The sequence below is a fragment of the Cibotium barometz genome, chromosome 15 (assembly GCF_041138505.1).
Source record: "Cibotium barometz isolate CiBa-2024 chromosome 15, ASM4113850v1, whole genome shotgun sequence".
NCBI lineage: Eukaryota > Viridiplantae > Streptophyta > Polypodiopsida > Cyatheales > Cibotiaceae > Cibotium > Cibotium barometz.
Genome location: NC_141060.1, coordinates 865,368 through 890,145, shown reverse-complemented (window position 1 = coordinate 890,145; position 24,778 = coordinate 865,368). Strand labels below are relative to the sequence as shown.

Below are 24,778 nucleotides of genomic sequence, written 5' to 3'. Positions count from 1 at the left end.
ACCATTACTGATGATCATTGAGATGAATTCGACTTTGGAAAAATCTAGAGCAGCATTTCTATTGGCGGCATATGAGACGTGATGTCTTTACGTATATTAAGAGATATTAGTAAAAAAATGAGATATTTAGAAGAAATGATACATTTTTGACACCTCAGTAAGGAGAGAATGCCACATCAAGGAGTCAATTTTTTCTTCATGATTACTTGAGTTTTTTAATCAAAAAAAAATGTGATATTTTTCTCTCTCCTCTCTCCTAGAACAAACTAGATCAAAAAGGGAGCCAAACTGGTCCAAATCTTGTCCAAATTGAGTCAAATTGAAGCTGGAAAGCTCTAGAACCCATTTGGACTTGGTTAGAGGCCTCCCGCACCTATAAATAGACTCTCATTTCTTTGTAGTCTCATCTTTGAGGTATACCATGCCAGTATTACCTTAAATAATCATATTTCTATTATCTCTTAATTTTTCCTCTTCTTTTGGGGAGCTTGGAGCTTTCTCTCTCTCTCTCCACCAACACTTGAAGTTGCTCTTCTCCTCTTGGTGACCAATTGAAAGCATTGTCCCATTTGTCAAAAGACCGAAGTGTCTCACCGAAAGAAGGGAGGACTTTTCCAGCCCTTGTCTATTCCCAATGGTCCCTTTCAAGATATATCGATGGATTTTGTGACAAATTTGCCTCCTAGTTACCAGGAAGAGGATCCCACCATCGTGGACAAATTTAGTAAATTTGTTATGTTGATCCATGTCAGTCATATGGGACTGCCAGAGGACATTGCTCATTTGTTTATCCAATGCTCGCATCCTATTTGTGAACTCCCCCACACCATAGTATCAAATCGAGATGCCAAGTTTACAAGTCATTTTTGGCATGCGTTACTTGATTAATAAGTTGAAATTTTCCAATGCATTCCATTCCAAAACAAATGGCCCAACTGAGATCTATAATCAATTGGCCTTCAACATGCTCAAATGTTATGTTCACCATTTGCAAGATAAGTGGGAAGTAAATTTACCTTTGATGCAGGCAGTTCTTAATGAATCTTTTCCATCCTCTATTGGCAAGACTCCATATGAATATCCTTTAGGCAACCATTTCAGTCCTTGATGATCTCCCGAGGCAAACAAGGCCACTGAGTCCTACCAAGAAGTCTTAGAAGCTATCAAGGATGGCTTGGCCAAAGCACAGGAGGCCTACACTTGACAAAGGTCAACAAGGATGGAAGAGACATGAAAATTTATGAGGGTGAGTGGGTCTAACTTCAAATCATGAAGCAGAGATTGAAGCAAGTGGGCAAGCAAAAGAAATCTTTCAAGAATTTTGGACCACTCCCTATCATCAAGAAAATCAACGAGGTCTCCATGAAGCTCAAACTGGTCCAATTCAGTCCAAGGTTCTAAATGAGCCAAAGCCAAAAAATATCAACGAAGCAAAAGTCACGATCCGAAAGCAGATAGTCCTTCATAGCTTCATGTATGGCTCCAGACATCGCATGCAACAGGACCTTGCACCATAACCAAGGGATGCATGAAGCCGTTTGGCTAGACAAGGAGTTCTTTCGAGAGTACCCACTGGCATTGGTGACAGACTACCTAGAAGCGATGCAACTCCCATCAAGAGGGATGTTACATGCATCCCGCACTTGGATGCCACATGGACATGCTACACCAAACAAGTGCAAGGCCTCAGGATAGATACCAAGCATTTTCATTTTGAAGCCTTGTCCAAGGACGAGTGGCAGGTGCACCGCCAAGGGGTGGCAATAGTCATGTACGTCCCCTCACACGGCAATGCCATGCCTGTCTCACACATGGCTGTAATCCTACTAGTCCTCGTTTCAATGGGTTGTCTTGTCTTGGCTATTCAATGGAATGAAAGCAAAAATGAGTGCCTGATGTCACTTTTATAAGCTTTGCAGCCTTTGTCATTGGTTGGACTGTCAGGCAGCTCCACATCCAGAAAGAAGGAAAGGCAGGGAGGGGAGATTGCCTCTTAAAGGGCTGTTCATGTGCACAGCCCCTAACCGGGCCTAGACGATCGGCCGGGGCTGTTTTGAGCTGCCCATCGGCAGTGGCCAAAGTATGTTCAAACTGATCACCTTAGCTTCTCCTTTGCTGTCCATCCTTACTTTTCCCCAGATTTCTGTCCACGCCTGCCCCTCTTGCTCCTGGCCTGAGATTCTGCCACAGACCAAAGACCTCCAGGTTCTAAAATCCCTTCACAGGCACAAATCTACACTAGCTATGTACATCTAAACCCCTCACCCTAGTGTTCCCCAGGGGCCAGTCGTCATGATGCATGCATCCTGCTTGTGCCTCTGCCAAGCGTGTCCCATCTACCTACTAGCTTGAACTGCCTCCTGTTTACCAGCCCTGCATTTGTAACAGATCAGCTCTATTTCCAGCTGAGTGCTAGACCCTCCACAGCCATCACTCTGCCATCAGATCAATAATTGATCAACACCCAGGTCCAAACCCACTTGTACACGTCTTGGATTTTGCCACTAAGATCAGATTAGACTGTAACAGAAGAAACAGACTTGATTAAGGCCACACCTAAATTATTCTAGCATTCACATGCTACAGCTGAGAGAAAAGATATTGGCTTCAAAAAAGGAAAGGTGATCACTATGACACAAGACCTTCGGTGGACTTACTTGGCATCTGGAAAGGATCTGAAAGACAGTCGCCACATCCGTAACATTGCTGGCAGTCGTCACAAATTTTACGACGTCTGCCCCACTGAATTGAATTTTTGCAACCAGCGAGCCAAGCTCCTCAGCTGATGGGGTTGTTTCGAAGTTGTGATTAGACACTATAACCTTGCAATCAGTTGACGTCTTACTTTGCAGGCTTGCCAAAAATTCAGAAGCAATCTACAGATATATAGACAGTCAAAAGAGGGTTAACATCCCATATAGCGGTCTTATCCAGAAATATAGCCAGCTACACTTCTTGATGGAAATCAATCAAATGATGTATAGCAAACCTTCAGCTCAATATCTATGAAGTCAGCTCCAAGGTTGATTGCTAACCGAAGAGCATCTAGACGAACAGCTTCGTCTCCCACATACTCCCCTCCTTCCCATGTAGGCCTGCAACACCAAACACAATAAGGATGGGTAAGCAAGTTTCTCTCGTTACCTTTCAAAAAAGTGTAACATGCAACGGAAGTATTCATAATTAAGGATCCTATCACACAAGTCTCACACTGCCTTCTGTATCTTGAGTTTCACGAGAAATCCACTTTTATGACTTCAAACTTTAAGAGATTTAGAGAGAGAGAGAGAAATTGTACACCGTATGGTGTCCCGAATTACCCACTGAAGGGCCCCCTATCTCGTTACCGGAATAGTATTTGCTTTATTACTTTGATGAGAATGACTTTCGACTGACGATAAGCCAAACACAAGATCTCGGAGGACCAAGAGTCGAGCTGAACTGTACATGGCTGTAGAAGCACCAATAATGACCAATCTCGAGGCTATGCACTCTTCCCAATGGAATGAGGGAAGGCTGCAAATCTGAGACTGAGGTATGGGCTGATTGGGATTGTTTCCAGGCTGTGAATGAATCCTGAAATGAATATGAATACTGAGTTTTACCTTCAAAGTGGCTGAAGCAAAACGATGAGTTGTATGCGGGCTGAATGCTGTTAGATACTGAAAGCACAAGGCTGATGATGCACAAATGCTGGCCGGCTACTGTGTATGCTAAAAAAGCAAGGCTGATGGAGCTCTGAGGCTGGCCGGCTGCAAAGGATGTTGCGTTTTGCTGATGCATGGCTGAAAATTGCTAAGCGATGATGCTCCGGGGCTAAGGACTGCAACGCTTGGACTTTGATTGCTGAATTATGATATGATGGAATGAATGGTGCAAAGCAAGCCTATTTATACTAATATGAGGGCTGGTCGGTTGGCACTTAATGCTGGCCGACTGTAGCATATATTGCTACACCAGTTGTTTATCATGGATAATGATATTAAATGCTGTAAAATATAAGAAAAATGCCAGATAAATGCTAATAAATATCCTAAAAATACTAGATGCTATTTCAAGGCTTCTGCAATGGATGAATGATATGCAATATGTAGAGTGCTTTCTAATGCAAACCCTAAGGTTTCTATTGACTCTACATGCATGAATGATACTCTCCAAGTGGGTTAAGAGACTCGACTGACTGACTGACTCACTATGACTAAGGAATGACCTACGTAGCTCGTGCCTGACATATCTTGGACTGAGAATTACAATGGGATCACAGCGTATGACAATTATCATCCTAAAGGATACTAATACTGTACAATGTTGCAATGATGATAATGAACCATCTTGTCACCATCCACTTCAGTGCAGAGTGCATGTGACATTCTCTCTTGCTTAGCTTGGCGGCGGCAGGTTCATGGCTTCCAAGTAGTCCACCAACAACTCGGGGTACTCTTGAAAGAACTCCTTGTCTAGCCAAACGGCTTCATGGGTACCTCTATCTCGAAACTTTGTATAGAACTGACGTATTCATCGACCAGAACCATGCTTCCAATGACGAAGAAGGATCTGCTCAGGCTCAATGACTTATGCTTCGTCTACCACGTCTGGTTGTTTTTCATCTGAAACATCAAACACTTCTAGTTCAACATATAGTTTTAGCCAAGAAACATGGAAAACATCATGCATTGTCCAACTATTAGGCAACTTTAACTTCATAGAGACATCATTAATCTTTTTAACTATTGGAAAAGGTCCAAAACTACAAAAAGAAAGCTTGGGACAACCTTTGCCCACTTGTTTCAATCTCTCTATCATGATATGCAGATAGACCCAATCCCCTTCCTTGAAGTGGACATCTCGTCTAGACTTAGTTGCCTGTCTGCTATAAGCTTCCTAGGCTTTGCCAAAGCAGTCTTTAACTGACTCAATGATTTCGGAAAATGCTTCTGTCGTTTTGTTAGCAAAAACTTCCTAAACTTAAAAATTGTAGACAAGAAGTTACAAAATAGTAGAACCATGAACATAATGTCATCATGCCATTAGAGTACAAAATTGGTACAGGCCAAAAACTCATGGCATGGCCGACCGCCAACATGCGTACATACATGATACGACATACTACAATACATCATCAATGGGCTAGAAGGAGATAGATGCCCAATGCCTAGAGAGCTATAACATATCAAAAGTCTACATCATCACCAACATCTGCATGATCACTACTAGAGTGTCCATCAAGAGAGTTCTTTGAAGAGGACTCTTCGAAGGTGGACGAGACACTCTGGGGATCATTCTCGCTAAGTAGTTTGCCGTCATCATCAAACAAGGGCTCTCTAGGCAGTGGGGTATCATCATGAGGGGGCAATGGAATATCATCATCAAGGCGGGGATTGGAGCTCGAGGATCCCCGTCTCACATATGTGCGAAGGCCACCCTCCTCCGATGTCGAAGGCGGAGGCCTATGAACTCCAACTGCTCGGTCTCGTCCATGCTGACTCCTGGTGCTGCGAGTATCTACTACTGCCACAAGCTCACTATAGAGCTCCATGAAGATTGCCTCCTCCTCCTCATCAGGTTGTTGATTGACACTTGCAAAGTTTTCACTCGTCAACGTGAAAGTGTCAACATTGACCTACACATTAAGGCACAAAAGAGTCTGTACACAAAACTTAAAAGTTATGAGTCATGACAAGTTAGAGTCTAGACTTATCGCTTGGGACTACCCATACTAAGAATGCCCTGCATCATGCGCAAGTTAGTGCGGCAGTAGACCAACCGCTCCAACTGTCGTGTGCTCAGTCGATTGCGTATCCTCGTGTGTATGAGAGAATAGGAACTCCAGTTCTTCTCACATGCACCCGTAGAACAATCCTGGGCTAGGACCCTTAAGGCTATGGGTTGGAGATGCTCTAGTCCATACCCAAAATTGTCCCACCAAAAAAGGGGCTTCACAAGTGACTCCCTCCTCCAGCAAGTGGGAGACGAAAAGGAGGTTTGTCCTCTGTGATCAACATAGCAGCCCAACTCCTCTAGAAAGGCATTGTGCTCATCAACTGGCACAGCTCGAAGTATATATGCATCCCGATCTTGTCGAAGCTCCCTATCGGTGCAAACTACTGGAGACTTGTAGGCTGGATGTACCAATGCTGCAAACCCGTGGATTGGTTTGTGCATCCACCTCCATCTCTTCTGTGCAATCTCCATGATTTGTGCTCGCTCGTCAAATGTAATGTCTGTGCAAGCCTCCAACTCCACAAGGACAGCTCTAGATGGACTCTAGTCCAAAATCTCTCCTCTAGGCAAAAGCATTGCATGGCTTTGGCCTCTTCAGTGACGTGCTCATCCCATTCGTTCCACATGGTGGAAACAACTGTCTGGCGAAGGGCGGGCCTCACATCGTACAGACGCTCCAAAACCAGCCACATGTAGGCAAAGCGGGTGGCCGATGGCTTCTTCAAGTCAAGCCTGCTATGCTCACGAAACATAGCAAGCACCTTCACCTTTAGCATGAAGAAGTTGACAATAGATGTAGCTTGTTGCACAATCCTCTTCACCCACCAAAGCTTCGCCACATCCTCCATGAGTAAGTCAATGCAATGACTCGCACATGGAGTCCACACAATGGTGGGGAATTCCGCCTCAAGCAAGCGGCCCATGCGTCGACAATTTGATGCATTGTCGGTGATGACTTGCACCACGTTTTGAGCCCCAACCTACATGGTAGATAAATCATATGAGTTGAGGGCTTTGCACAAATGACAAAATCAGCCACACTTAAGTAAAATAATGCTTACCTCTATGATCGCTTGCCTAATATGGCGGTAGATGAAACTCCCGGTAGTCTTTCTTCCCCTTCTCCCGGTGTCAACCGCACGCAAGAAGTATGTGCCAAGCGGGCAAGACACAAGGATGTTGATAATGCCACGCTTCCTTTGATCACTCCATCCATCTGTGAGAATAGAACATCCATACTTCGTCCATGCGGCTCGAATCGGGTCAAGGGCTCGATCAATTCTCTCCTTCTCTTCATCAATCTTCCTCGTGCGCATAGCCGTGTAAGAGACCCCCGTCCACCCCTGACATGGGCCCACATTCGCAATCGCCGTCACCATCTTCTTCCATTGCTCCTTTTGGAGTACATTGAAGGCAAGATTGCATTCAATAATTTGCATTCAATAATGGTGCGAGCAATCTCTATCTCCGCAAGGCGTTGCCGCTCCTTAAGGAATGCAACCGAACCTCTCACACTACCCGTGACTTGGTGGAGAGAGGGTTGCACCCCTTCACGCTCCACCACCCTTTGCCTTTTGCCCGATGCGGAGGTGGACCGTGAATCCGTGGAAGTGGCAGTGGAGGATACACCAATGAAAGAGCCGGTGGCCGCTTCATCATGTGCCGATGGTGGTGCTAGTGGTGGTGCCGGTGCGTGTGTTGATGATGCTCCTCTACTTGAATTTGAGCCGCCGCTCATCTTCCACGAAATGTCATCGGCAATGCTTTGCGGAATCTCCTTGCATGGGGCAACTTGTCCCCCAATCTTTGAAAGGTGCTGGAGAAGCCTTGTTGCACCACTGGTGTATGACTTGCCGCAATATCTGCATGTCCAATGATGGGAGTTGGACTTCTTGGTGTCCTTCTCCACATTGAGGCAATGCACATCAAAAGCCTCATGCTTCTCCCGAGGCATGATGGATAAGAGAAGGGCTAAAGCGTGGAGTAAAGGAGAGAGCGTAGAGAAGATGAAGTATGGGAAGAGCTTGGAGAAAGAGAACTTGGAGTAGAGGCTCAAGTGGGATGGAAGGAGCTTGGAGGAGGGTGGAGGAGAGGCTTGGAGTAGAGGCTTGGTCCTTGAGGCTTGGAGTAGATGGAGGAGAGGCTTGGTCCTTGAGGCTTTTATAGAAGGACTCAGGAGAGATGCCCACTTTGAAAGGAAAACAGCCAAAAAAAAGGGCAGAAAACGGTTCGAAAAAATGGGCAGAAAAACGGCTATTTCCAACGGGCAAAAACAGGGCAAAATCGTACCTGACCGTACGGAACGAATCGTACGTACGATTTGATCCGTACAACGTACGAAACTAAGCCTGCATCAAAGACCAACTGGTTATAGATTTCTGTCTGGCCGTCTATCTGTGGATGGAATGCACTAGACAACTGTAGCTTGGTTCCCAATGTCCTCCAAAAATGCGAGGTAAACTTGGAATCTTTGTCTGAGATAATGATGCTAGGCAAACCACAAATGGGGTGCCAATGCTTGAGAAAAAGATGGGGTACATCCTTAGTTGTGGCCGTATGCTTGCATGGGATGAGCATGCAGAACTTATTGAAGCAATCCACAATGGTAAAACACTAAGTGTAACGGGATCCGTTGGATGCTGCTAGAGGCCCTACAAAGTCCATAGAAATCTCGGTGAAATATCCGTCAGGAATAGAAGGTTGACGTAACCCGGTCTTCTTTGTATGTGGAACTTTAACTTTTTGACATATCTTACAGACTTAAACATGTGAATATACATTATGCCTCATTTTTTGCCAATAAAAGGACCATTCTAATTTCTTGAGGGTACTGTTGATACCTCAATGTCCTCCAACTAAGGAGTCATGGGCATCATGGAGAAGAGCTGCTCGCTTTTCCCGAATGACACAACGGTGGTTCTTGAAGAACAACCAACCGTTCTACATTGAATAATGGCCAGGCTCAAAGTGAGGGTCAAATTGTATTGAGTACCAAACTCAGGGGAGTCGACATACTGGTCTTTCATGCTATTTAAGTCTTTCCCCGTGATTTCAAGAATGGTAGACTCCGGCACTGCCTGGATGCAGGCCTTTCGACTAAGAGCATCTGAACTGGGTTATGCTTACCAGGAATGTACTCCAAATTGTTGGAAGAGCTAACTCCATCTGGCTTGCCCATCACTCCACTAGGGACTTGGCATGGTTTGAAGTCACTTAAGTGCTTGGTGGTCTGTTTTGACTGTGAAAACCTGTCCATAAAGAAAAGGCTTCCAATGTTTGAGCGTTGTGATCACACCCAAAGCTCTTTGTCATAAGCCGAATAATTCTTTTCGGCAACATCCAACTTTCAATTGTAGTAGGCCACGAGTCTATTGTCCTGCTAGAGAACTGCACCTATGGCTACATTACTAGCATCGGTAATGACCTCAAAAGGTTCATCCCAGGATGCTAACTTCAAAACAAACGCTTTTGAGGCAGCTTTTTGGAGTGCATGGAATGCATCAAGTGCCTTACTTGTGACTATGACTTTTTGTTTACGAGTCTTCACCCCCTTAAGCAAGTCGGTAAGAGGTGCTGCAAGATTGAAAAACTGGTGAACATGGGTGTTGTAGGCTTGACAAAGACCTACGAAAGAACGGATCTCTTGGGCGGTCTGAGGGATGTCCCAATCCAATATCTCTTGAACCTTTGAGAGGTCCAATTGATTATCGAATCCCATCAGAACCGATGATATAGCCCAATATTGAACCTCTTTAACGTCGAAGATAGACTTTTTGGCGTTTATGTAGAGCCCATTATCTCGCAAAAGTTGCAAGACTTTCTCCACATCTTTCTCATGCTGCTTCACAGTACCTGAGAAGACAAGTATGTCATCAAGAAATATGAATTGTCGTACGACCACTGCTGCGCAACAAAGACTGCGCCAGGTTGAACCGGTGAGAGTGCCGCGGCGACGAAGCGACGAACTTGGAAATTTGTTGTACGACCGCATGTGCCCGGGTGTCCTCCATAACTCCCTAGTTGAAATCTCCTCAAGATATGGCCTCTACGAATGGCTAGAAGTCCTCCACTAGCAAGGGGTTGAGCTCCACACAAGAGAAGATGAGGATTTTGACCTATTCTACACCACAAATGTGACCTACTCAACCAAAGCTCTAGATACCATGTTGAGAAAACGTGGTGCTCATGCTAGATCAAGTGTGTGGAGGTGAGAGACTCACAAAATACAAGAAAACTATCTTGCTTATTATGTTGTTTATGAATACAACTAGGCCTTGCTCAATACCAAATGCCTCCTAGCTTCACCTTTAAATAGATGAGCTAGTGGACCTTAAGTCCATTCACTCACGCCCTTCTCTTCCCCTTCTACTTAACCTTAGTCTCTTAATACCAATGAGGACTGCGAAAATCTTAGATATCTTTTTATTGAAGGTTGCAGGTACATTCGTAAGCCCAAAAGGCATGACTAGGACCTCGTAGTGACCACGCTCTGTCCGGAAAGCTGTTTTTGGAATGTCAGCCTCGAAAATGCGGACCTAATGGTAGCCACTCTTGAGGTTGATCTTAGTGAAAAATTTTGCACCGTCTAAACGCTCAAAATTGTACTCAATCCTTGGCATAGCACACTTATTCCTAATGGTGAGTTTATTCAATGCCCTATAGGCTACACAAAGGCGTGCAAACTTGTCCTTCTTTTGGACAAATAGGATGGGTGTAGCAAACGGTGAGGAAGAAGGCCGAACGAATCCGGCTCGGAGGAGCTCAGATAACTATCTTTCTAGGTTGCCCTCTAAAGTCTTGGAAGGTCGATAGAGGAACCTGCTAGGCGGTTCTCATCCAGGGACCAAATTGATATCATGGTCCTCAAGACGTGATGGAGGGAGACTTAATGGGAGGTCGTTCCTAAGCATAATATCATGATGTCTAGACAGGAGATCTGCTAACTGTGGGACTGAAGATAAGATAGCTGCTACCGATGAGGTAGAGGCTGTCTGAGCACAAACATAAAGTAGTGCCCCTTCCACTCCCTTGCGGATAGCTCTTCGGGCCTAGAGATGAGAAATCAATGGGATGCCAAGAATGCTTTTATCCCCACGAATCATGATGGGCTCAGGAAAACCTTTAGAAATAGTAAAAGTGTCATGCCCCCAATCGGGAATAGGCTCGTATTGACGAAACCACTGAATTCCTAAAATCATGTCACAACCCAGAAGAGGTGAGACAATGAAATCTCGTTGGAATGAGGCCTTTTGAACTTCAAGGCAAACAGTTGTGCCTTCTGAGATATGTGGGTGCAGAGACCAGGGGTGAACCCATCCACATCCAAATGATATGGCACTAATATGCAGCTCATCTTGTTAGCCAACTGGGGAGAGATGGCGTCCTCAAAACTGCCCATGTCAAATACGACTACAAACCATCGGCCCTTGGCAGAGCCATAAGCTCGGATAAGGCTTTTCTATGCAACATCGCTCTCACCCTCCTGCTGTAATATGCGGAAGCTTCGGAGAAGGATCGGTACTTCAAAACTCAGAAATCAGCACTCTTTTCGCGACGGAATTAACGCACAAACTGAAAGACGATGTGCAGAAAATAGAGAGAGAAGGGGGAGATGGAGAGGACACAGTATTGGATCCCAATTACCCTCTGTAGGGCCCCCACCACGGATGGTGTATTTGCTTTATTAGAATGATGTAAATCTGAGAACAAATACAAAGTACTTGACCTTTTATTGGCTGGAAAACCTGCCCTTGACCTTCAGTCCTTCACCCCTTTGCTTTAGCAAACTCTTGGCTGTCCTGGACCTTGAATGCTTGATGCACTTGGTGAATTATGAGATGACTACAATGAATTATGGGCTGGGTTTTTATACTTCTCATATCATCCAGTCGGCTGGCTTCAGGGAGCTCCACGACTGAATTTTATTATTAAAGTGTTTTCACACTATGTTAAATACTATGCCACCCTGCTGTCCAGCCTGCGCATGCTTCTGGGGCAGCATCCTGGCTGCTGGGCATGCTGCGCAGAGGTGTGGGACAGCTCCCTACACCTGGCCGACTGGGTGGGTAGGGTACTAAACCTGGTCGGCTACCTGTCCAGCAGTAGTACAGCTGGCCGACAGCCCCTCCAGCCCATGCCTTGGCTGGTGGGCAAATCTTGGGCCCTCCTGGCCCCTTGGGGGTGGTTCTACACCTCCCCCATGCCCAGACTAAGAATGCAAAATGCAAATCCTTGCACTGGGGTAGCCCTATGGGCTGGCCCCATCTCTACATGCAAACCTACATGCCTACAGAGGCCTGGCATCCAGTTGCAAACCAGATACACAGCACATCTGACATCATTCTAGAGGGAGACTCACAGCGCGGACTGGCACTGCTTCATGTGCAGGACAGTGCACACTTGACCTTGGACTCATGTGCAGGACAATGCACACCTGACCTCGGACGACTGAGATGGATCCCTGGCTGACTCGTCCCGGACTGGGCTCACATGGGACCAGTTCACCATCCCAGGTCCTGCACCTTCTGTACAGAAATGTCTACGTGGCATCCAAGTGCGGGATGCACGTGACATCCCCTTCTGCTTAACTTGACGGAAGCTACATAGCCTCCAAATAATCCGTCAATAATGCCGGATAGTCTTCGAAAAATTCTTTGTCGAGCCATACCGCTTCATGAGTTCCTCGGTCCTGAAACTTCGTGAGGAACTGTCGTAGTCTTCGGCCTGAGCCATGCTTGAAACGGTGCAGAAGGATCTGTTCTGGAACCATTACTTCTGCTTCATCAATGATGTCTGGTTCCGCTTCGTCTTTGACCTCTGAAGGGGGTGGACCTTCATATGGCTTTAACCAACTGACATGAAATACATCGTGCATAGTCCAACTCGGAGGTAGCTTTAACTGCATAGACACCTCATTAATCTTTTTCCGGATGGGAAATGGTCCGAAGCTCCTGAAAGACAACTTTGGGCATCGCTTGCCCACCTGCTTCAATCTTTGCTTCATAATCCGAAGATACACCCAATCTCCTTCCGAAAACTTCATGTCCCTTCGGTCTTTATTGGCCTGTCGAGTGTAGGCCTCTTGCGCTTTAGCCAATCTGTCTTTAACGGACTCTAGGATCTCCTGGTAAGACTCCGTCACTCTGTTCGCCTCCGGTACTGAAGACGACGTCCTGGTTAACAAGGACTGGAAAGGCCTTCCAAACGCTGCCTCATATGGAGTCTTGCCAACAGCTGAAGAAAAAGAGTCATTCAAAACAGCTTGAACTAAAGGCAAAAACGATTCCCACTTACCTTGCTGATCGTGGACATAGCACTTCAGCACATCAAAGGCCAACTGGTTGTAGATCTCTGTCTGGCCATCTGTCTGTGGGTGGAATGCACTGGAAAAATTCAACTTAGTACCAAAATTATCAAACAATGCCCTCCAAAAATGACTGGTAAACTTGGCATCTCGGTCTGACACTATGGTCCTAGGAATCCCACCAATCGGGTACCAATGCCGAATGAATAGCTGGGCAACATCCTCGGCGGTCACATTGGCCCTGCAAGGAATACGCATCACAAATTTGCTAAACCTGTCAACAATAGTCAAACACTGTGTATTACGCTTACTCGGACTGGGAGGCAGATTTGTGACAAAGTCCATTGAAATGTCTTGGAAAGGACCCTCAGGAATTGGCAAAGGCTGTAACAACCCTATCTTCTTTCCACGAGGAGCTTTCACCTTTGACAAATGTCACAGCGTTGTACATATGTAAACACATCACGCCTCATCTTTGGCCAATAGTATTGCCGTTCTAATTTCTCTAGAGTCGAATTCATGCCCCTATGACCACCTGTAATGGCGTCATGGGCATCATGGAGAAGAACTGCCCGGAATGATTTCATGACACACAGTCGGCCTTTGTAGTAAAGCCAACCATCGCGTATCAGAAAATGGCATGGTCCTGTGGCATCCAATGCCTGTTCCCACTGAGTACCGAATTCCTCGGAATCCGCGTACGTGTGCTTCATGTCTTCTAGTCCAGTAGCAACAAGGTCAAGTCTAGTGGTCTGAATCGCAGATACTTGTCCCTTCCTGCTCAAAGCATCGGCCACTGGATTGGCCTTTCCTGGAAGGTACTCAATCATGCCACCAAACTGCTGGAATATCTGACTCCAGCGGTGTTGTCGATCACTCCACTGTGCACTTGGCATCGTCTGAATCCAGCGCAATGCCTGATGGTCAGTGCGGACCTCGAAGTCACGGCCATACAGGAAATGTTTCCAATGTTTCAAGGCCTGTATAACTGCTAGGAGTTCACGATCATAGACTGAGTAGTTCTTTTCGGCGGGCAGTAACTTACGAGACATGTAAGCTACTGGATGACCATTCTGTTGCAATACACCTCCAATTGCGATGTTACTCGCATCGGTGATCACTTGAAATGGTTCGTCCCACGAGGCAAGGGCTAAACAAGGCGCTTCTGACAAAGCCACCTTGAGGTTCTGGAATACCTCCAATGCTCGTGGAGTCATTCGAATCTTTTGCCTCCTTGTTTTCACTCCCTTTAGCAGATCGGTGAGGTCTGCCGAGAGATCAGAAAACTTGTCAATGTGGGTGGAATATGCCTGGCATATACCCACAAATGATCTAATGTCATAAGCAGTCTGAGGTACTTCCCAGTTAACAATCTCGGCCACTTTAGCCGGATCAAGTCGAATGCCTTCGGCACTGATTATATATCCCAAGTAATGTACCTGGAACAGATAAAATTCTGACTTCTTTTCATTGACGTAGAGCTCGTTGCTTTCCAGCAACTTAAGGACTTTCTCCACATCAATGTCATGCTGCTCAACTGTAGCTGAAAATATGAGTATGTCGTCCAAAAATATGAACACACACACTCCAATCAACTCCCGGAAAATACGCATCATCATGCGGTTAAATGTAGCTGGGGCGTTCGTCAATCCAAATGGCATAACCACAAATTCATAGTGGGCCCGTTCTGTACGGAAAGCTTTCTTGGGGATGTCCCCCTCAACAATCCGAACCTGGTGGTACCCACTCTTTAAATCCAATTTAGAGAACACCTTAGCTCCATTCAGCCTCTCGAGAATATAGTCAATTCGAGGCATCAGGAATCTGCTCTTGATAGTCAGCTTGTTGAGTGCACGATAATCGACACACAATTGAGAAGACCCATCTTTCTTCTTGACAAATAAGATCGGTGCTGCAAATGGCGACACGCTGGGGCGGATGAAGCCAGCTTGCAACAATTCTTGGAGTTGGCGGTCCAACTCCGATTCCATTGCCTTAGAGAGGCGATACGGAAACTTGCTCGGGGGTTCCGAGCCTGGGAGGAGGTCAATCTTGTGATCCTCCGGTCTGGACGGGGGAAGCTGGGGAGGGAGACTGTCCCCAAGAAAAATCTTTTGGAACTTTTCATGGAGAACCGAGTACTTCTCGGAAGCACTGGCCACTGTCTGGGCTGTCTGGATGTAAATCATCGCACACTGTGCGCCTTTCCTGACTGCTCGCTTAGCCTGCAAGTGGCTTATGAGCGGAAAGTTTGGAATACCTGGCTCACACTTAATGGTCACCAGGGTGTTTGACACATTCCGATCAATCTGGAACGTGTGCTTGTCCCACTTGACATCAGGAAGAAACTTGTGAAACCACTGGATACCCAAAATTATGTCTGCTCCTACAAGAGGGGCAACCATAAAGTCACGCACAAACTCTATGCCCTGAATCACTAATTTAGCACGTAGAGCTTCATACTTGACGCTCGTTGTCATACCTGTGCTAAAACCCTCAACTTGTTTGTCCACCGGAGTTAGCTCCAAACGGGCACGCCTAGCGGCCTCTTCCGTGATCACATCCTCCGTACTGCCGCTGTCAAACAAGACAACGACTCTCTGGCCACCTATGTAGCCAAAGGACTTGAGCAATTCGTTGCGCTCATACTCCTGGTCATGGGCGCCCTTCTGCTTATCTTCGAGCTCCCGGCTAATAATTGCTCCAACTGAAGCACCGGGGGTTGAAGAACTAGGGGTAGCCGCTGGGGTCTGTGTGGGAGCTGTGCTCACCACGGAAGCTGTGGAGGCGGCGGCGGCCTTTGGAGGTTTCTTCGGACAATCCCGAGAAGTATGTCCTTTTGTGTGACAAAAGTAACATCTACCCTCCTTCCTGTACTGAGAAAGCTCTTCAGCACTCAACTTGCCACCTGTCTTGCCTGCCTCCGCTTTTTGGTCTGGAGTAAGCTTAGACGCATTGTTCAAGTTCTTGGAGCCAGAGGCTCCCGGGCTCTGTCCTGGGGAAGACCCCGTCTGGTTCTGGCTTTTGCCCCCCGAGGCGTTAGCCTTGGGAGAAGCCGGCTGGGAAGTCTTGGGCTTGCCACCATTGTGTTTCATTTCTGCACTCTGCGCAAGCGAGAGTGCGTCCTCAAAGGTGGCTGGTCTAAACATACGCACCTCCCATTGGATGTGCGTGTCCAGGCCATACAAAAACTGCCCTTTCTTGTCCGTATCAGATAAGCCTAATTGTAGACACAAGGTCGAAATTCTATTGGCAAACTGAAGGACTGGTTGCGCGTTCTGACGCGCTCCCCTGAACTCGTCTTCGAGTCGCTCAAGGTAGTGGGGCGGTAAAAACCGCTGCTTAAGGTCACGGACGAACTCGTCCCACCCATAAGCTGCCATACCTGATCTGGTGTGGGCATGAGCCCATTGAGTCCACCAAGGAATGGCCTCACCTTCCAAGTACTAACTGGCTAAGATCACTTTGTCAATATCTGATTTCCTAACTGCGGCAAAGTAAGCTTCAAATTGATGTAACCATGAATACAGAGTAGTGGGATCGAGTTTACCATTATACTTACTGAAATTCATTTTCTCGGGAAAATGATTCGAGGGCGCCGCCGGTGTCAATCTGGCGTCCAAAGCTCTGAGGTAACGCTCGTGTTCCACTCGTCGCATGGCGTCGTCTTCGCGCTGTCGAATCTCCAATGCGCGCATCTGCATCTCAAGCAAGGAGCTTGGCTGCGGCTGTGACCCTGCGAGAGGGTCCCTGTGAACGAGGATCTGGTATCTGGGATACGGAAGGAGAGGGAGGAGGAGATGGAAAACGCGACGCTGGAGAGCGAGAACGCTCCTCCAGAGCCAAAATCCGCGCCTTCTGCTCATCCAACTTGGTTGTCTGGTCTGCGATTGCTCGCATCATCTGCTGGAACATGTCTTGTACACTCAAGCCGGGTGCCCTAGCTGGGCTGCCTGGTGCACTCTGGTCCCATGGTTCTGGTTCTCTCTCGTCGCCGAAGTTCGCCATAGCGGGAAAATGCAGTTCCTTTCCGGAACGCAATCTGACCATCCACTATCTGTGTGGGAGACTTCCGGAGGCTTCCGGAGGCTAAAAACCAACCGTCCTTCGAGGGACAGGAGTCACTCCGAAAGGGGTAGTCCACCGGCGTCTAAAAACCAACCACACGAGCGAAAAAATTTTCTGGTTTTCTTTGCTGAATCTTTGTCCTTGAAGTGAGCTCTGATACCACTGTAATATGCGGAAGCTTCGGAGAAGGATCGGTACTTCAAAACTCAGAAATCAGCACTCTTTTCGCGACGGAATTAACGCACAAACTGAAAGACGATGTGCAGAAAATAGAGAGAGAAGGGGGAGATGGAGAGGACACAGTATTGGGTCCCAATTACCCTCTGTAGGGCCCCCACCACGGATGGTGTATTTGCTTTATTAGAATGATGTAAATCTGAGAACAAATACAAAGTACTTGACCTTTTCTTGGCTGGAAAACCTGCCCTTGACCTTCAGTCCTTCACCCCTTTGCTTTAGCAAACTCTTGGCTGTCCTGGCCCTTGAATGCTTGATGCACTTGGTGAATTATGAGATGACTACAATGAATTATGGGCTGGGTTTTTATACTTCTCATATCATCCAGTCGGCTGGCTTCAGGGAGCTCCACGACTGAATTTTATTATTAAAGTGTTTTCACACTATGTTAAATACTATGCCACCCTGCTGTCCAGCCTGCGCATGCTTCTGGGGCAGCATCCTGGCTGCTGGGCATGCTGCGCAGAGGTGTGGGACAGCTCCCTACACCTGGCCGACTGGGTGGGTAGGGTACTAAACCTGGTCGGCTACCTGTCCAGCAGTAGTACAGCTGGCCGACAGCCCCTCCAGCCCATGCCTTGGCTGGTGGGCAAATCTTGGGCCCTCCTGGCCCCTTGGGGGTGGTTCTACACCTCCCCCATGCCCAGACTAAGAATGCAAAATGCAAATCCTTGCACTGGGGTAGCCCTATGGGCTGGCCCCATCTCTACATGCAAACCTACATGCCTACAGAGGCCTGGCATCCAGTTGCAAACCAGATACACAGCACATCTGACATCATTCCAGAGGGAGACTCACAGCGTGGACTGGCACTGCTTCATGTGCAGGACAATGCACACCTGACCTTGGACTCATGTGCAGGACAATGCACACCTGACCTCGGACGACTGAGATGGATCCCTGGCTGACTCGTCCCGGACTGGGCTCACATGGGACCAGTTCACCATCCCAGGTCCTGCACAGTCTGTACAGAAATGTCTACGTGGCATCCAAGTGCGGGATGCACGTGACACCTGCTTAGCATCAAATACCACGGATGGCATAGGATGCATAGTTTGGAGGCTTGCTCCACTTGCCATTTGTGGCAATCCTTCTTACCATGGCCGATGGTATGACAAACAAAGCATCTGTTTTTTGACTGGTATTTCCTTTGCTCCTCTTGAGGAAGATAACCTCCAGTAATGCCTTCTTTAGCCTTTTCCTCAATGGTTTTCTTGGGCTTGGATTCCTTATCCTTCTTACCCCCTGAACTAGAGCTATTACTGTCGTCCTTCTTAGCATTTTTAGAAGATGCATTACCTTTCCCTGGACGCACAGCAGATTGCTGCTGTTGGGTTTGGTACTAGACTGTGTGACGACTGCTTAGGCTTGTCTCTGTTCATCTTCATTTCTTCATTTTGAATCAGAGTCAAAGCCCGGTCATAGGTACTGGGTTCGAAGTTATGCACTATGAGCCGGATATTATGATCTAATCCACAAATGAATTGATCCATCTTGGCCTGCTCAGATAACCCTAACTGTTGTGCTAAAGTTATAACATTGCCGGAAAATGGAAGCACAGGTGAACCGTTCTATCTGAGTCCATAGAACTCATCTGCCAGGCTGGTCATCTATTGGGGAGGGAGAAATCTGGTCTTTAGGTCATGGGCAAACATATCCCAGTGAAAAGCTGGGACACTTGTGGCCTGGTTTGTATGAAGACTAGACCAATGTTGCCACCAAGTGACTGCCTCACCTGTAAGGTGGGGAGCCGCTAAGTGGACTCTATCCTGAGGATTTGTAATCCTAGCTAAAGAAAAATAAGCAGTGAATTGATGAATGAATTGATTAACTGCTAAATGATCACACTTACCATCATACTTACTAAAATTTGGTTGAGTTTGAATGACGATAGTCGATGTCGCGAGCTGCTGACTGGTGGCACCTATGGCTAGAAAAACTGAAGAGAGGTGCTGATACCTCAGATGTATGGCCTCCTTTTCCCTTTGGTGCTCGAGTAACATACGTTCTCGATCGAGCTCTCGTTGGTGCTCCCGAGCGGCGAGTTCAGCCTGACGCCGGTCTTCTTCGATCTTGCGTTGGGCTTTCTCATAGTCCCGTCTATCTGCTTTTTCTTATTGCTTTCTTGCTTTAGCTTCAGCTTTTTCTTCTCTCCGTCGAACCTCGTCTTCTCTTCTTTGTTGTTCCATCTGAAAGAAGAGGGACATGTAGTCGAGGATTGCTGGAGGCGGAGGTTGTCCTGTTGTTGCCTCCCAAAGTTGAAAACGCTCCATCAGAAGCTGGTTCTGAGCTCTGAGTAGAGCTATGGTATCTGCGGTAAGTGGAAGAGCAAGGTCTCCTTCAAGGGAAACGTCTTTTGGCTGATGTATATACTCTCCTCTTTAAACATGATGCTGAAGTCGGTGGTCGTGCCGGAACGCAATCTGACCATCCAAGGATGCCCCCACGCTAGAATGCGGTGTGTGTGGACAGCTGAATCTGATACCAATGTACCATGCAGCGGAAGTATTCGTAATTAAGGATCCTGTCACACAGGTCTCATACAACCTTCTGTATCCTCAGTTTCTTGAGTTTAGCAATCCACTCTTATGACTTCAAACTTTAAGAGATTTAGAGAGAGAGAGAGAGAAAGAAAGAAAGAAAGAAAGATATATTAACGTCTACGAGAGGCCAAAGTCGGCCTATGAGACAAAAAATAATACAACTGTGTTCTTCCGGTCATCGGAAGAAAAGAAAGAAAAGAAAAAGTGTGCATGTGTCTAGATACAACTGTGAATCATCATGGATCGGTGGAGCCCATATACAAACAATATATGGGGGGGTGGGGATGTGGATGGAGTGCTAAGGCAAGATGCATCTCTATATGCTGAAGGGGTAGTACAAGCATGCTATGCAGATCTATGTCTAACTCCATCCAATGCCATAAGAGGGATATAAGATATCATACATCGCCGATGCTGAGGCTGTGAATGGCGTGAACATGTACCTTGAGTCTGAATGAAAGCGAGCTAGCCTCTCCTGTGTCTCCATCTGGTGTCTCATTCGGATAGTTGCTATCTCTCGGTGACGGAGTCGGGGTGCTCTATGTCCAGTCTGTCTAGGTCTCCTCCTGGCTCTCAATTCCTCTGCTCTCTGTGCAGTCACCCCACGTGGTACATCAGCTGGCACTGGCATAGCTCTCTGGAAGAAATCTGTGAGCTGGGACTCCCACCCCTAGTGGGAGCGGGTGTCTGGAGGAGTCTCTCTCTCGAACTATGAAGCTCTAGTAGTAGTCTGCCATGCTACCGCTGGTCCGAGGCCTCCATCAACTGATGTAGTGAAGAGTGCTCCTCAAACAATCCTGCATATCTATCTCTGACCCCCTGGTGGGCTCTACATCTACATACAAAGTGATCCTCAGTCTCCACCTCCTCGTGGCACAATCTGCATATCCGCTCAGCTCTGGGAACCCGTGCTGCTCTCCCAGCCTCTATCTCTAGCTGATGTGATGAGACTCGTAGCTGTCCAATAGCAACGCAAGAGCTGTGTGGCATGTATACATCCATGTACCGCGGTCGATGTATAAACCCATCCCCTGAGATGCTCATAAAGTGGTCTCTGTAATACAGCACAGGGCTCTCTAGTGCTGTCCATGTCTCCTGTATGTAGTGCTGCCATATGTCCTGTCTCATCACTCTGTTCCTCTCATTGAGAGAGAGGTAACCCCGTGGAGCAGACTGATCATACTGAAAAGGTGGCAACCGCTCAATGTCTATCCCATGATGTGAGAACCACTGTAGTATCTGTGCATACCAAGATCCAGTGTGTCCAGCCTCGGCCAGCTGTCTGGATGTCTCAAAAGCTCGGCGGGATAATCTCTCCGTGGGCATCTCCCTCATCCTGTATATAAAGGAGAGAGAGAGAGAGAGAGAGAGAGAGAGAGAGAGAGAGAGAGAGAGACTGTACACCGTATGGTGTCCCGAATTACCCACTAAAGGGCCCCCTATCTCGTTACCGGAATAGTATTTGCTCTATTACTTTGAAGAGAATGACTTTGGACTGACGATAAGCCATACGCAAGATCTCGGAGGACCAAGAGTCGAGTTGAACTGTACTACACGGCTGTAGAAGCACCAATAATTGTTGGGTGATTAGGGTTTCAGAGAACACACACACAGACAGAGATGTACACAGCAACAAGCTCTCAAGAGAGTGAGAGAGATAGTGATAGCTACTCCAAGTGCATGAATACAAGATGAGTGGATCTAGAGAGTTGACTCCACAATATCATAATACAAATAAGTGTGGTGTCCTTTCACACCTAATATCCAAGGGGAAAAAACCCAAAGGGAGAAAAGTGTCCTTGGTTAGTCCATGTTCACAAGTGGCACTACTCATAGCATATATGCTAAACCCCCCTATAGTGGCAATGTAAACCTATACAAGGTCCATAGCAAATCACTCTCTGTAGGAGAGTAAGCCTAAAGCTTTGCGAAAAGCTTCAAACTTCTCTCGAGACAACGCCTTCGTGAACAAATCTACAACATTGTCCTCTGTAGAGCAGTAAGATAATGTGATCTCCCTGCATGAATCCTCTAACATAGCGATAATGAATCTCTATGTGCTTAGTGCGTGCATGAAACATTGGGTTTCCTGCCACGGCTATAGCACTCTGACTGTCAATGAGTATGGTGGTGGGTGTCTGCTAACACTCACAAAGATCAGTCATCAATCTCCTCAGCCATACACAATCTACTGTGGATGTAAAGGCTGCCTTGTACTCAACCTCACAAGTAGATGTGGCAACAGTAGGTTGCTTTTTGCTAAGCCATGATATGCATGAATGCCCCAAAAAGAAACAATTCCTACTGGTGGATTGCCATGTATCATAGTCACCAGCCCAGTCTGAATCACTGTAAGCATGTAACTGCAAGCTGCGCCACGGGATATACCAACACAAGATCCAGGGAGCCTTGAAGATAGTGGAATATACGCTTCACTACTTGCCAATGCTTGGTACCTGGGCTGTGCATAAATTTGCTACACTTGGAAACCCCAAACTAAAACTCTAGGCGTGTGTTGCATAAATATATGAGGCAGCCCACTGCTTGGCTGTAAACACTCATATCAAAAGGCTCTCCAACATCATACATGCTCAATTTCAGCCCTGGCTCCATCGGAGCAAAGATGGGCTTACAATCTTGAAATCCGAATTTGTGCAACAACTTTTGAATGTACTTCGATTGGTGTACATAAATCCCAACATCTGTCTGCACAAATTGTATGCCCAAATAATAATGCAACAATCCCAAATCTGTCATCTCAAATGACGAATGCAATTCAGCTTTGAATGCTGAAATTTTATCCATGCCATTCCCAGTTAGCAACATGTCATCCACATAAAGAATGAGCATAATCAAAGTACCATGATCCTCTTTCACATAGAGAATGCTCTCTGTTGGACTATTGCAAAATGCTTGCGTGGTCAAATAATTATGGATCTTCTCATACCAAGCTCAAGGAGCTTGTTTGAGACCATAAAGCGCTTTCCCAAGCTTGCATACTTTGTTTTACTGACCATGCAACACAAAACCTATGGGCTGATTTACATACACTTCTTCCTGCAAATCCCCATTGAGAAAAGCTGATTTTATGTCCAATTGATGTACTTTCCATCCATGATGGGCAGCCAATGCAACAACACATCTAACTGTGGCCATACAAGAAGTGGGTGCGAAAGTCTCATCATAGTCAATGCCTTTTTGTTGGGCGTATCCTTTGGCTACTAGCCTAGCCTTGTACTTGTCAATGGTACCATCAGACTTTCTTTTTAATTTGTAAACCCACTTTCTGCCAATGGGCTTCTTGCCAGCAGACAAGTCTACCAAATCCCAAGTGTTGTTTTTATGGATAGAATCCACCTCATTTTGCATGGCTTGCATCCAATGCTCATCTTCATGAGCCTCTTCAAATGAATCTGGCTCATCTACATCACAAAGTGTACTCATGCAAGCAACATCTGCGTGTTCTCTTGCATTACGTGAACCAGCCCGTGTCTTGCTACGAAGTGGAGCTGCAAGTTTGCTTTCCTGTGAAGTACGGAGCAGCCAACGAGGCACAACTCTAGCCTCCTACTTAGACTATATCATTGGTTCCGATGGGATTCGATAATTGATTGGACCTCTCAAAGGTTTAAGAGATCTTGGATTGGGACATCCCTCAAGCCGCCCAAGAGATTCATTTTTTCGTAGGTATTTGTCAAGACTACGGCACCCATGTTCACCAGTTTTCCAATCTTGCACACCTCTCACCGACTTGCCTAAGGGGGTGAAGACTCGTAAACAAAAAGACACAGTCACAGGCAAGGCGCTTAATGCATTCCGTGCACTCCAAAAAGCTGCTTCAGAAGCGCCTATTTTGAAGTTAGCATCTTGGGATGAACCTTTTGAGGTCATTACCGATGCCAGTAATGTAGCCATAGGTGCAGTTTGCCAGTAGGACAATAGACCCGTGGCCTACTACAGTCAAATGTTGGATATTGCTGAAAAGAATTATTCGGCTTATGACAAAGAGCTTTTGGGTGTGATCACAATGCTCAAACATTGGAAACCTTTCCTTTATGGACAGGTTTTCTCAGTCAAAACAGACCACCAAGCACTTAAGTGGCTTCAAACCATGCCAAGTGCCCAGTGGAGTAATTGGCAAGCCAGATGGAGTCAGCCCTTCCAACAATTTGGAGTACATCCCTGGTAAGCATAACCCAGTTGATACTCTTAGTCGAAAGGCCAACATCCACGCAGTGCAAGAGTCTACCATTCTTGAAATCACGGGAAAGGACTTAGATAGCATGAAAGACCAGTATGTCGACTCCCGTGAGTTTGGTACTCAATACAATTTGGCCCTCACTTCTGAGTCTGGCCATTATTCAGTGCAGAACGGTTGGTTGTTCTTCAAGAACCGCCTCTGTGTCATTCGGGAAAAGCGAGTAGCTCTTCTCCATGATGCCCATGACACTCCTTAGTTGGAGGACATAAAGGTATCAACAGTACCTTCGAGAAATTAGAACAGTCCTTTTATTGGCCAAAAATGAGGCGTGATGTATATTCACATGTTCAAGCCTGTAGGATTTGTCAAAAAGTTAAGGTTCCACATACAAAGAAGGTTGGGTTACTTGAACCTTTCTCTATCCCTAACATTTCTATGGACTTTGTAGGGCCTCTACCAGCATCCACTGGATCCCATAACACTCAGTGTTTACCATTGTGAATTGCTTCAGTAAGTTCTGCATGCTCATCTCATGTAAACATACGACCACAACTAAGGACCTAGCCTGTCTTTTTCTCAAGCATTTGTACCCCATTTGTGGTTTGCCCAACACCATTACCTCAAACAGAGATTCCAAGTTTACCTCGCATTTTTGGAGGGCATTATTCCAAAACTTTGAAACCAAGCTACAGTTGTCGAGAGTGC

The 24,778-nt window shown here is 46.5% G+C and overlaps 1 protein-coding gene across 2 annotated transcripts in view; it reads right to left on the bottom strand.

Annotated features, from left to right (window-relative positions):
* Positions 1-24,778, bottom strand: part of LOC147630829 (bifunctional 3-dehydroquinate dehydratase/shikimate dehydrogenase, chloroplastic-like) — a 78,952-nt gene that overhangs the window by 42,172 nt on the left and 12,002 nt on the right. For both annotated transcript variants that reach the window (XM_086809211.1, XM_086809212.1), the window contains exons 2-3: positions 2,990-3,095; positions 2,658-2,876 (exon numbers count right to left, since the gene is read on the bottom strand). In XM_086809211.1, the coding sequence (XP_086665337.1) occupies positions 2,658-2,876; positions 2,990-3,095 (325 nt within the window). The remainder of the gene's footprint in view (positions 1-2,657; positions 2,877-2,989; positions 3,096-24,778) is intronic.